The sequence below is a fragment of the Camelus ferus genome, chromosome 11 (genome assembly GCF_009834535.1).
Source record: "Camelus ferus isolate YT-003-E chromosome 11, BCGSAC_Cfer_1.0, whole genome shotgun sequence".
NCBI lineage: Eukaryota > Metazoa > Chordata > Mammalia > Artiodactyla > Camelidae > Camelus > Camelus ferus.
The window spans coordinates 48,981,457-48,995,460 of NC_045706.1; the positions used below are offsets into that span (position 1 = coordinate 48,981,457).

At 33.5% G+C, this 14,004-nt stretch overlaps 1 protein-coding gene across 7 annotated transcripts in view; it reads right to left on the reverse strand.

The window, feature by feature from the left end:
• Positions 1–14,004, reverse strand: part of RUFY2 (RUN and FYVE domain containing 2) — a 37,975-nt gene that overhangs the window by 12,124 nt on the left and 11,847 nt on the right. For 4 of the 7 annotated variants that reach the window (XM_032491514.1, XM_032491513.1, XM_014556286.2 and 1 more), the window contains exons 8-14: positions 12,135–12,204; positions 10,562–10,663; positions 10,303–10,419; positions 9,443–9,610; positions 8,134–8,231; positions 5,586–5,705; positions 223–352 (exon numbers count right to left, since the gene is read on the reverse strand). In XM_032491514.1, coding sequence (XP_032347405.1) covers positions 223–352; positions 5,586–5,705; positions 8,134–8,231; positions 9,443–9,610; positions 10,303–10,419; positions 10,562–10,663; positions 12,135–12,204 — 805 coding nt within the window. The other 3 variants (XM_032491512.1, XM_032491515.1, XM_014556285.2) reach the window with 3 other exon arrangements.

A 14,004-nucleotide genomic window follows, 5' to 3' on the forward strand; every position in this document is an offset into this window, starting at 1 on the left:
GTATCCTTTGGCGTTTTATAAAAGATAGAACTACATGTCCAAAGCTCTTTCATAGCTGCTCTAGACTACCAACCATTTTCCACTTATTTAATCTCCTGAGTGATATTTTTAAAGATGACCAGTATATTCTGTTTCCTTGGTATAAACATAAATTATGATTTGATTCTTTTTAAATGACTTTCATCAACACAGAACTTTAAAAGTTTTACCACCATTATTTACTTTTTTAAGACTAATGATTTGTTGGGTCTCATTTCTAAGATGAGATAAGGCATCTTTCTCCTTTTGAAGATCCTCCTGCAAAGTCTGCCTCCATTCCTTCTCAATCTTCAAATCGGTTTCCAGCTGCACCCTTGAATGACAAATCATACAGAAAAACTCAGTGCTATTTCTTACATGACAGTTGTACGTATTCTTTAAGAGCATTTCTTTGATGACTTCCGCCTTTGTAATGCATTTCTTCAGGTATTTTCTTTCACAAATATTTTTTAGAAAACAAGTTCAGTAGCATAGGGTTTTCAGATCTCAAAGTGTCAGTTAATTTGTTGATCACAAAAACCCCTTGCTAAATGATAACTTGTCGTTTATTAATTCTGTATACATAAATGCTGTATAAGCATAGAAAATGCCTGGGAAAGGGCACACAATACTATTAAAACTGGTTACATCTTAGGAATGGAATCAAGGAGAGAAATACAGGGTTTTAGTTATTTACATGTTCTGTGCCATGAGAAAAATTTTTACAAGAAACTAAGGAAAAATACTGTTCTGACATAAGAATTACAGCAACCACCAAATCAATTAAATACCAGTAACAGAATAATCAGCCCTAGTACCAAGTGCTACTTTGTAGATTACTGTTGGCAGCTGACCAATTACAGGACAGATCTAAGACCAAGGAGACACTGGGGACAACTCCACACTGCCTGGAAATGCCAGTTCACATTTGAAAGCACTATTTCTGTCATCATTCAAACAACAGGTGATAGCTGGAAAAACAAAAGTAGTCAAATTCTTACATTGTAGGATAACCCCAAAAATAATTTCAATAATTATTGCTCATAAATAGTTCTAACAGGTGAGGCATAGACTAATAATACTATAGTTACTAATACTTTACATTTTAATTACAATATTGTAATATTGAGACTATCACAGTACTACATTATTTTAATATTTTTATGTTAATATTATGATTATTTTTGTTTCCTCATAAAGTTAGCATTTCCATCTACAGCCAAACTTTTTTTCAGTGAAGTAAATTTTAGATTTTATAATTCAAGTTGAAGAGACAAGATACTGCAAAATGGAACTAAAAAACTATTATAAATACTATTTCACCACAAATTTAAAAGGGATGCAGATGGACAGGTTCATGTTACTAACACTGAAGTAAGCACAGTATAGAGTGCCTTGCTGAGCAGCCTCACCATCCTGAATCAGAAAAAACTGAGTGAAAAATCAAAGGAAAATTTTTGTTTTTAAGTTATTTTAAATATATTGTTAAAACACATGTTGACCACCAAAGGCAAAAACTATAAAGGAAGAAAAGGGAAAATATATCTACAAAAAAATGTAAAATGCCTAAATGAAAAAATCACTATGAACAAAGTTTAAAAATAAATAAATAGATAAGTTTATATATAGTGTGTTTTTTTTTTTTTAAAGTGTGTTCTTCTGCAAACACTGTTTGGTTTTTTATTTTTGTTAATGGAGGTACTGGGAATTTGAACCCAGGACCTCATGCATGCTAAGCATGTGCTCTACCACTGAGCTATACACCCCCAGCCCCCATAAACTATAAATTTAGAAAACATTTTCACTATATGTGAAAGACCTAGAGTAAATATATTAAAAGCTCTTTAAAATAAATATTAAAGCTGAACACCTCAGAGAAAATAAATAGATGATATGAACAGGCAATTCACAAAAAAAATACAAAAGGCCATCACTAGTGATCAAAGATATGCAAACTCAAACAATAAAGCAAATTTTTCAAGCTAAATGACTCCTTTGGGTTAACTGAGATGTGATAGTGTAGACTTACACTAATTAATATTATACAATGTCCGTGATGTAGTAAATACAATAGACAAAATACTAAAGAGTATGTCACATGACACTTTCTAAAAACAAAACAAAACAAAAAAATCTATGCCTTGGGAAAAAAAGAATGCTCATCAAAATGTTAAAAAAAAAAAAAGGTATATCCAATTTCTGTTTTCTTCACTTTTTTCCACATTTTCTCACATTTAGCCAGAACATGTAATATTTTCATAACCAGACACCAAAAAAGTTATTTCCATTTTAGGGGAACAAATGGAATTTGTTTTTCTTGGACAAAATCCTAACTGCTTATTTCTATAGAAACAGTCCCAATTTTTTTGAGCCATCAGGGAATTCCCCCAATCTCCAAAGTCGTTAACATGTTTATGCTCTACCAAAATGGCACCAACTGAGAAAATTACTTTCAGTTTCAGCAGGGACAAACAGCTCTCTGCAGCTATACCCAAGTCTTATTGGGTAAGGGAAGGACACAGTCCCTGGAGCATTATTTGGGTCATCCTTTGGGCAAGGATCAAATGGCTGCATCACTGCAGAGTAAGTATCAGCTTCGTCAAACTCTAGAAAAGTGATTCAGTAACACAGAGTACTAAAGTTTCAAGATTGTATTCTATTGACTGGCAAAGTGTTCCAATCTTACTTTTCATGTTTTTCCATCTGGCAGGGCACAGGGATTTAAACAACAAAACCCTTGGCACCATTAATAAACTTGATGACTTAATGTTCCTTGTGATTTCTGTTTCTAAGACTTTTGTGAAAGTCTTAAAATTAAGAAAAAATGTTTGTTTGCTGAGTGTTTTTTTTGGGGGGTGGGGGGAATGTACAAATCATGCAAATTTCCAAGCAAGGTAATATATCCCCTGGCCTAAAGCCTTATTCTATGTAACACTTTCTCAATATGTTACTTTTGTGGTAGTTATAAAAGGAACTTAATTCTGCTTCTGGACAATATGGAGTAAACACATTTCTACCTATCTCTCCAACTAAGTACAGTTAAAAAACCCCAAAAACCCTAGACATTATATGTAAACAAACATAAGACTGAAAGGGGGAGAGAAGGCAGACTAGCTAGAAACTCCAGGATTCAAGGCATAACATGGTTATGAGTTCCCTGAGTCCTCTTTTTGCCTCTTATATAGCTCATATTGGGTGTTGAAGCCTATAACCCACAAACAGCAACGGGCACAGATGGAGAAAGCCCCAAGAAAAGCCTATTCTCTCCTGCCAAAGAGCTAGCAACAGGCAGTCTAGCATGATAGAAAACTTTTCAACAATAAATGTTAGTTCCAGCAAAACATCAGAGGAAAAAACCATACCACTCCCACCCCCAACCACTGTCAGCAAAGGCTATGTGGGAAGCCTAGATTTCCAGCCTTATGTGGCAATAATGAGGTGTCCCTCCCAATCCCCACTGTGGTAGTATCAGAGAAGGCCAAGTGGGGAGCCTCGACTTTACCACCACCCAACAATAATCTCTCTCCCCATCCACCTGTATGGTGTTAGTGGAAGTCACATGGGGAGCCCAGAATTTTATCCCCCTGCATCAGTAACAAGGCACCACTCTCTCTCCCCATAGTGTCAATGGAGACTGAGTGGAAAGCACAGATTTCAATCCCTGCCCAGTAGTTAGGAAGCCTTCTCCATTGCATCCAGGATGGTCCTGGGCCTCTACCCCCAGGTGGTATGAAGGGTCAGTGTCCACACTCCCCTGCTGGTGTGGTTTCAGTAGAGAATTCCTAAAACTTAAGATTTAAGTAAGGTACAGTCTCAAAATCCATAGTGCAACTGAAAAATACCTGTCGTACCAAGACCGAGAAAACAGTTCAACTTGGATGAGAAAAAACAACAGACAGCAACATTTCAGATGTTGAAATTAACTGACAAGAATTCTAAAGCAGCCATCATAAAAATGCTCCCACGACCAATTAAGAATATGCTTGAGACAAATTAATAAATAGGAAGTTTTGGAAGGAAGGAAGGAAATTTTGGACAGGAGAAAAGAGAGAAAGAAATATAAACAGTCAAATGGAAATCTTAGAACTGAAAAATACGATCTCACTGAATGGGCTCAAAAGAATTAAGATGATGAAGAATGAATGAGCTTCAAAACAGAACAACAGAAACTACCCAATCTGAACAACAGACAGAAAATAGACCAAAAAGAAAAAAAAAAAAAAAAAAAGAAAAGAAAGAAGAAGAAATGAGTATCAGGGTCCTGTGGGACTATTAAAAAAAAAAAAAGATATAACATTCATGATATCAGAGTCCCAGAGGAGAGGAGAAAAGCAGGCAGATATGAAATAAATACCTGAAGAAATGATGGCTGAAAATATTCCAAATCTGGCAAAGATAAACCTAAAGATCCAAGAAGCTGACTAAAGCCCAAATAGGATAAACCCAAAGAAAATCCTGAGGGTAATTAAAAGGAACAATAATTCAAATGACAGTCTACTTTTCATCAAAAACTGTGAAGACCAAAAAAAAAAGTGGCACAACACTTTTCAAGTGCCGAAAGAAAAGAACTGTCAACTCAGAATTCCAAGGATATTCTGAAAATATCCTTCAGAAATAAAAGTGAGATCAAGAACTCCTTGGATGAAAGAAAACTAACAGAATTTGTTGCCAACAAACGTACCCTAAAAGAATGGCTAAATAAAGATCTTCAGACACAAAGAAGGAAACTTGGAGCATCAGGAACAAAGACAGAACAATAGAGAGTTTTTAAAATTATGTTTAATAGTTGAAGCACAAACTGTAACATGGTCTGATGTGGTTCTCAATATTACACAGAAGAAATATTTAAGCAAATTATACTGTAAAGGGTAGAGATTAAAAAGACCTAAGTGGAGGTAACACTTCCACACTTCCCTTAAAGTAGTAAAATGTTGATACCAGTAGTGAAAACTCAAATGCCTCTGTCAATCTGTCATCACTGTCTTGAGATAATTATTTCCCAGAATCTGTATTCTTCAAGCTCTTTTCTGTGTATAGTAAATATACACATATGCATAGTTTTAATTTTATTTAAAAAATAAGATAATACTTAGCATACTATCTCTAACTTGCTTTTTTCAACTCAGTGACATATACTGACATCTTTCCTAACTCGTGATATATAGATCTATCACATAAAGTACTAATAAAAAAGCTCTCAGAAAACATCATGTTCTTTGATAATATAAGGTCCTTGGAATTACAAAGGCCTATTATCCTCAGTATCTAGAAACATAACGTCCATCAGATTAATGTTCAAGAATAGCAGGAGGAATAAAACTCTCTTTGAGCAAGAAGACAGCAAGACAGTTGAAAGTACTCTATAAATAATAAAGGGAGCAAAAATATAAGTTTTATCACAATTATGTTTTCTATTTTTTTTTATTTTTGAAGTAGAACAATCTAGCCAGCATAATTAAATAAACAAAAATGTAGGTATTCTACCATTAAGTGAGGCGGGGGGAAACACCATAGTGGGGGAGAAGGATGTTAACATAAGTATTTGTTTCCAAGAGTGAAATACTCACAGCTGTTTCTCCTTTTGGGAGATTTGTTTCTGCAAACTGTCGAATTTACTCTGACATTCTTGAAGATATTTCTTGTCCTCATCTTCAGTGTCCATTTGCGCCTTCTCTGCTTGCTGCAATCTGGTGTAATTCAAATCAACTTTGGGTAAAACTGAGGCTAGAACTAGGGTGTAAAAGGGTGAAGAAGACAAATAAAAGAAAAATGGGGAAATAGAAACATTTCTAAATGAAAACAAAGTTTGGGGAAAACTCACAAACTCAAACGTGAAAGAGCCACACAATGTCTAGAAACTGCTTTGTGATTTTTTTTTCAGTATAACATATAATATGCCCAGAATACTATCTTCAAATTTGTTTTATTTCTTGTTCATAATTAACAGTGCAAAGCAATACAGCCTTTACCACTTATGTAAAGCATAATGAATCAACTTTCAGAGTATAATACATGCATTACTGCCTTTTTTATTTTTATTTTTTACAAAACCATGAAGAGCATAGTACTTATGTTTGTACTAGGTGAAGAAGCCATATTGTTATATATTATGCTAGGATGTGTATGCCAGGAATCAAGTGTGCTACAAGGCCAAGAGCAAAGACCTGCAATCACTTCAAGTAACAGCCAAGTCCTCCCTATAGAATCTTTATGCATTTACTAAATTATGCCAAAGCTCTGTGTGTGTTTTAAAATTCAAAAGAATTTAGTTGGCAACATTCTCTAGAGATCACTTTTGTTCCTCATCACTGAATTTTTAAAATTAGCTTAAAATGTGAATTCTTTTTTCTGCTTTTATCTGTAAGTTGTTGCTTCTCCCTGCCTAATGCTTATTTAGCTCCAGCCCCTGCCTCCTATGGCCATCTGGGATTTCTCAGATTTAACTTCACTACTTTTATAAGAAAACATCTCCCAAGTATTCAAGGGACATTAAGTCCTTATAGGGAATCATAAGAGAAGTATCTGTTCAACTAACCAAAAAAATTACCTCTTCTTTTATTCCTTAAAATCATACCAGTGGTGCAACCCTCACACATTTCAGAAGGATAAATGCCACTTCCAAGGAAAAGAAAGTAACATTCAAGTTATCTCTAAATCTAAATTTAAAATATTAAGTTGGGGAGATGGGAGACCCAAACTTTTCTCTAAAGTTACAGAAACTAAAATAATAGCCAGAGTGAGGTAGGCCTTGAAGTTGTGCTATCATAGAAGAGGGTTAATGAGAACTGGAAAATTGAGATGCTAAAGCACAAGATGATGGCCAATCTGGGTTATAAACTATTTTAAAACATATTAAAAAAAATCAGTCAAGGAGCTAGTAGGCAAAAAGTGGGCCACTGGGGGGAAAAATCTGTGCCAACACATTGTGAAACCAAAGGTTAACTTATTTAAAACAATTTTTATATTTTCTGTCAAAAAGTAGCTAAAAAGATAAAATTGCATTTGAAAATCCTGACCTCCAAAGGGTCAGTACTCAAGTCTGCCCTTGTGCACAAGGTTTAAGGAATGTGTTTTTGGAAATCCAAGTGCACCCACTTTGCTTTATGGCAACATATTACCACAGCAGCCAATCAAGAAGTGTACAGGGTTTCTAATACCCTTTTAGAATACATAATAGCATAAATTCTTTTCTATTTAATATATTATAAAATTGTTGATTCTCTTTTAAGTCTGTTTAAGTACAGGTGGTTTTCAGAAAGATATATCTTTGACCAGCTTGTACTGGTCTTGAGTGTCACTGCTGGCACATTTCACCAATGACATTGCAATTGTTCTAGTTTGAGTTAATAAATCGTTGTCACTTCATAATGGAATGGACAGAAATCAAAGACAGAAAAAGGTAATAAAGATGTCCAAAATGTAAAAATGGGGATAAAGAAAACAAAAAAGAAAAAAGAAGAAAGAGGATGTCAATAAAAGAATATTCATGTCAATAAAGCATTAATAGTTATGTTTTTCATAAGTAGATTCAAAGAAAGCAATGATAAGACATATGTTGACACCAACATGACAGGTCAATGGAAATACATTACATTTTCCAACAATAAAAGTGAAAAATGCCAATATAAAACAATTCAATTTAAACAAAATTATTTCTTGGGTTGGGGTGAGGGTCCTAGCTCAAAGAAACACAACTAAACTGCCAACTCAGAGAGCCTGACTTCAGATAAAGAGATGGTGAATGACAAAGTATATGACAATCAATATGCATGGAAATCAATCAGGGATAATTCCCCCATGGATTTGTTTGTTTTTTACTTTTTTGAGGTTTTTGTTTGTGTATTTGTTTTATGTAATAGATTGAACCACACGAAATTGCCGACATTAGGCCTTTTAAAATAAATCCACAAAATGGAAAGTTCAAATGAATCAGACTAATATAAAGCAACTTGATTCCATGCAACAACCAAAACAAAAAAGGCAAAATTCTGCTGGGCTTAAAAAAAAAAGTCCTAATCTAAAATTTCCTAATGGTTTTTGTGGCAGCTGTCAGCGTTGAATAAAGAAAAGGGGGATAAAGCAAGAAAAAAGAAACTAAGACTGGAAATGCCGTACCTTTGTTCCAGCTGCCTCATGGCTGCAGTAATTTTACTGGTTTTTTCTTCTAGTCGGGCAATTATTTCATTTTTTTCTTTCAAACCATCTTCAGAACCCTATTTAGAAAAACTATAGTGTAAAAGCTATAGTGGCTTTGACTTTTTAATCCTGAATATTTATAAGTTTCATATACCATTTTTGTATACCCGTTTTGCTATGGGATTGTTACTTTGAGATGAGCAGAGTTTATTTGTATATTAAAATACTCCTAAGATATAAAGCAGTCATATTGCTAGTTTTCATTTAAATAAACAGGAGGAGGAAAACAGCTCAGTGGTAGAGCGCATGCTTAGCATGCACAAAGTCTTGGGTTCAATCCCCAGTAACTCCATTTAAAAAAAAGACAGAGACAGAAAAAAATAAAAATAAAATGTAATTTTAAAAAAGCCATTCTGCCGTCTTTGTTTTCAGAAGATGACAGAATAAACTCTTGTAAAATATGTTATTTTTCAAACTAAATTGTAAAGAGCTTTTGGCAACAAGTCTAAATAACAATGGCACTTTATTAGAATATTTGTAACAATTACAGTAAAGCAATTCAATTAAAATTAAATCCTTCTCAGGACTATACTGTGTAAAGAAGTTGACAAAAATGTCTTGCATATTTAGATTCAATTTTTCCAAAAGATTTAATCTTCATACTGTTAACCTTTCAGCATTAAGAAACACATTCAGATAGGTGACTTTTTTGTTTGTTCTTTCACATTGCTTTATTTCTTTTCTTTTATATATATACATTTTTTTTCATTGAAGTATAGTCAGTTTACAATGTTGTGTCAATTTCTGGTGTACAGCACAATGCTTCAGTCATACATGAACATACATATATTCGTTTTCATATTCTTTTTCATCATAAGTTACCATAAGATATTGAATATAGTTCCCTGCACTATAGAGCATGAACTTGTTCACATTGCTACATTTCTTAAGCTTCCATTTAGGAAAAAAGTCACTGGCTTTTATTATTGACATGAGAGAGTTAAAAATGGGTTCATCTCTTAAAAACCAAATCCTTCATACAAATATTCATTTTCAATTTATATAACTAGAAATTCCAAGAGTTTAAGAACATTCCTTGGTCGCTCTCTCTTGCCTTCTGAAACAACACACACTCTGTCTATGGTGTATCTACTCTTACTTTAACCATGCCCCCACCCCCCCCAACCCTGCCTTGTGGCCTCTCTGGAGTGTACATCTCTCAGAATAAATCTACTTTTACTCAAAAATCTTAAAAAAATTTTTTTAATTATAAAAAAAAATTCCTTACCTGTAACTTTTGATACATCTCTATGTTAATTGCTTTAACTTCCTCCAATTGTTGCCGAAGGCCTATCAGTGTATCTTGCTTCTCATGAATATCTTTCTCCAACAACTTCATAGCAAGTTCAATTTCATGTTTCATACTAACTTGTACCGCTAGCTCATTCTCCACATCCTGCAATTCAACATAGCCTCAAATTCACACAGCACTTCAAGATGTCAAAATCAGATACACAACAGTTAATGAGAACAAGAGGTTCTACTCACTATGCAGACTACTCCTTTTTTTTTTCCAATTGTTTTTTTTTTCATAGAGGTTCCGGGGATTGAACCCAGGACCTCACGCATGCTAATCATGCACTCTACCATCAGAGCTATACTAACCCCCCTAGACTACTCCTTATAAGACCCACGAAAGGGAATCAACCAGGCCCTATACCAACATTCTAAATATTTTTAAATGCGTATTTTGTTAAATGAAAGCATCTTGCAGATTCTGCTAATTATCACTATTCTACTGGTTGAAGAATTAAGTATTTTTATGCTTCATAAATTCAGTATTAATTTTCCTTAAAAGAAATGGAATAGTCTATGTAAATAAAAGCCAGAGATAACTCAAAAATTCCATTTCACAGTTTTAATTTCTTCCCTTAAAGAATTTTACATCAGAAGGACCCTAACATTAAACACAAAGAGCAAAAGGGATGGAAAAGCTTGCAATACCCTCTTCTTGACCTGGATTGGTTACAAAGATATTTATGTTATCCCACATCAAGGTAGATAAGGTTGAAAGAGATTTTAAGCAGTGCTTGCTTAAGGGTAAATTATTATTATCATTTTTGCTGGTTTAACTTTACTGTAACCCACCTGTCTTAACTGAGATTCATCTCGGAGCTGCCTTCTTGCTTCATTGTACATTTCGTCTAACCCTTGCCTAGAATGCTTATATGTTTGAAGCTCAGTTTCCACATCTACTTTGGTAACCTATGAAGAAAACATAAAACTTTTAATGCTATAATCACTACTATTAATTAATACAGCACAGAAATATCCAGCCTATGCAAAAGTCCCCAAAAGTGTCAATTTCTGATGCAAGACAGTCTGTTTACAATCAGTCTATACTTACCTCAAGATGCTGCTGTGTTTTCATTAAAATTAATTTATTTTCACTTCGTAATTGATGATTTTCTTCTTGGAGTTTAATGATATTGTTCTTTGCTATTGCTAACTAAAAATGAAGCAGAGGCAAGAAAAAATATTTTAAACATCTTTACTTATACTTGCTTTACATGTTATGTTCATGGCTATAAACAACAGAAAATAAAATCCTATAACTAGTAAAATGTCTCTCACATCTACAGAAACTTTCATAAGAAAAATGTGCTATTATCTCAAGATACCAATTAAAGAAATTATACTCATTTCTATTTCCTTTTGTTAGTAGTGTTATATTATGATTATCTAATTTGCATTATGTCCTGAATACAAAGTACATGAGAAAGCATATAAATAACTATGTGTTAAACAGTAATACTGTAAAGCCTTATATAAAGACAAAAACACCTGTAAGGAAAGAACGTTGTGCTATTATTGAAAATGTAATACAGACATTCATGATAACCAAATAGGACACCCTTGTGAAATCTGGGCACACTGAATGACTGACCACCCTAAATGAGATCTGTATTTAACTCTCGTCATCAGAGTTAAACATGAATTACTAAGTGACTTGGCTCTGAGGCCCAGAATGTAAAAAGGGATCCTAGGAAAGTAAAGCAGCACCCACTCTCCAATGTTGGCTTGCAAATGAATTTCTGAACACTTCCTGATCAGGAATGCAATTTGAACTTCACAGTGCACAGGGAACTTCACAGGCTAAGATAAAGCACAAACTAGTAGGCAGCTCTAATGGTCCCAATCTATCAAACTATCAAATGGTCTTAGCTATCAAAATGAAGACGCAGTCATGCAAACAATCATGTGCTCCCTGGTTTGGAAAAATCAGGCCAGTTCTAAAAGAAATGTGAATTTTAATTAATACGGAAAATAGGGTTCATAGCACTAGTAACAGATTTCTTCCTCTACCCTAAATAATTCCAAAAACGAAAAAAAATTCTGTGGTTTGATAGATTTATTTTTAGAAAAATTACTTCAAAAGCAACTTTACAAACAGTATTAAAAAGAGCTAAGAAAAATTTCAGGTTCTGGGACCACCAGATAGCTACTTTGACAACGTAGAAAACCAGAGCACATGAGCTAAGTTTTACACATGGAGGGTGGAGAAAGGATGGACATGATCATGTAGTAATGCCTGTAAGAATTAAGTAATCTGAATAGTGGACCAAGGGGGACAGTATCATTTTAATGGGAATTTCTATCTATAGGTGATTCCATTATTTAAACACAGGTCATTCAGATTAAAAAATGAGAATCAGTTTTTTTTATAGAAGAGTCTGTATGAGTTTCATCTTTGGGGCTCATTTCTAGAAGTTGAGTATCTCAAATAATTTATAGATTCACCTGAGAATATGTGGTTTCTTTAGAACTTATGATCAATTACAACTATATTACAAATATTCCACAATAATGATGAAAATGTGCGTGTATGTGTGTATGTTTAATGCATTCATAATTAAAATGAAAAAGGATCACAAATAGTAGGTCCATGAAAGACAATTATCATGGCTGGGTGACCATACCTCTTCAATCAGCTTAGTATTTGACTTTTCTAATGAGTCAACTCTTGAATGGAGACTGCTGACTGTGCTGCTGAAATTAATAAAGAAAAATTCATTCAAAATCACAAACTCACAAAGGCAAGAATAAAGTATGTTATTCTGGACTCATTACATTAACTGAAATGCACCAGCTGCCCTGTCTGAATTTTTAAATGGGGGAAATTTCATTAAGTTGGAGAACTTGATTTGGCTAGGAGAGCAATAAAGACGGGAGCAAAAGAATCAAAGTTTCTATTAAAATTCCATTTGATGCTGCTCATTTTATTTTGCTGTCTTCTTAGGGTCCTCCTTATATTTAACTTATACGTTTAGGAATGAAAATTCCACATAAAGATTACTAAATATTGTTAAAACTAAATTAAAAAATTTTAAAGGGTGAACTTTAAATGTCCACTTTATAATTAAGTGGATTAATGAAGCTTATAAACAGTGGTCTTCAACGCAGGTCCATTTTGTTTCCCTTCTCCACTTTCATAATAAATTAAGGACCTCTAAAGTCACCCATGGTTTGAGAAATGTGAATATCAGATGCCCAGCGTCAGGTATCCTGTCAGCCTGCAGCTAGGCAATTGCCCATCTTTCAAGCATAAAGTCAAAAGTCAGGTTACACTACATGAACACACTTGTTATTTGGATTCTTGTTTAAATCAATCAAGAATGAATATTATTGTACAATTTACTGAGTCTGTTTTTCAAGGTCTACTTGATTCTACCATTGCAAACTTTCTCTAAAAAAAAGTAATATGCTATATATACACTACAGTAAAATCTGTAAGAGAGACAACAAATTTTATGCAGCCTAAGAAACAAGTACTGGCATTTTAGTTTAACTGGTAAAACAAGAAAAATGTTTTTTCATCCACATTAAATCATTTTAAAATATAATCAATCATAATCATTCTTAGGTAAATGTCTTGAATTTTTCATAAACAGCACCAGGGGATCCTGATGGTGACAGGTAATAAGTACAGGACTAGGAGATGGACGACCAAGCTTATGGTCCCTACTTTTCTACTATCTAATTGTGTCACCTTGAAAGTTGTAAAACCTTTCTGAGCTTCAGTTTTCTATAAAATCCAATGATAATATCTGCACTACCCTTATGTGAGAATCAAAATAGTATCAAAAAGCACTTCTAAAAACAATAAACCCTCAATAGTGGTTTTCTTCAAGTGAAGGATAATAAGAGAGTTCTATTTTTTCCTGTTTTCTATACTTTTGAAATATTCTAAGTGTACAAGAACTGCTTTCTACTTAGACAATGAAAAAATTTAAATATATAAAATATACAAAAGTAAGGTATCTGTATTGCTATAACTGAATACACATAATTTAAAAGAGAATAAGAAATCTCTCTTGGAATGGACTAAATGGAATAAACTTTAAGATAAACTGTTGAGTAAAAACAGTAAAGCACAGGACAGTGTAAAATGTACGCTACCTTATGTGTAAAAAAAACTGGAGGTAGGGGGAGATGAGAAATACAAGAATATATATACATATTCTTATTTATTTGCATAAGCATATCTGGAGACATACATAAGAACCTAGTATATTAATCTCTCCCAAAGAGGAAAACTGGATGGTTGGAGATCAAGGAAGAGAAAGATTTTTCATTTTATGCTCCTTTTAAAGTTTGAACCATGTGATAAATATATCACCTGTTACCAAAAAGTGAATATCAGGTTGCACTGAGAAATACAATTACAGAAATACAAACTATGAAATCCACATATATTTCCTATAATACCAATTATTAAAACTCCATAATAAAAAAGACACTAATGCCAGATGTTTATTTTCTCTCTGACTTCAGAGAGAAAGCAAGAGT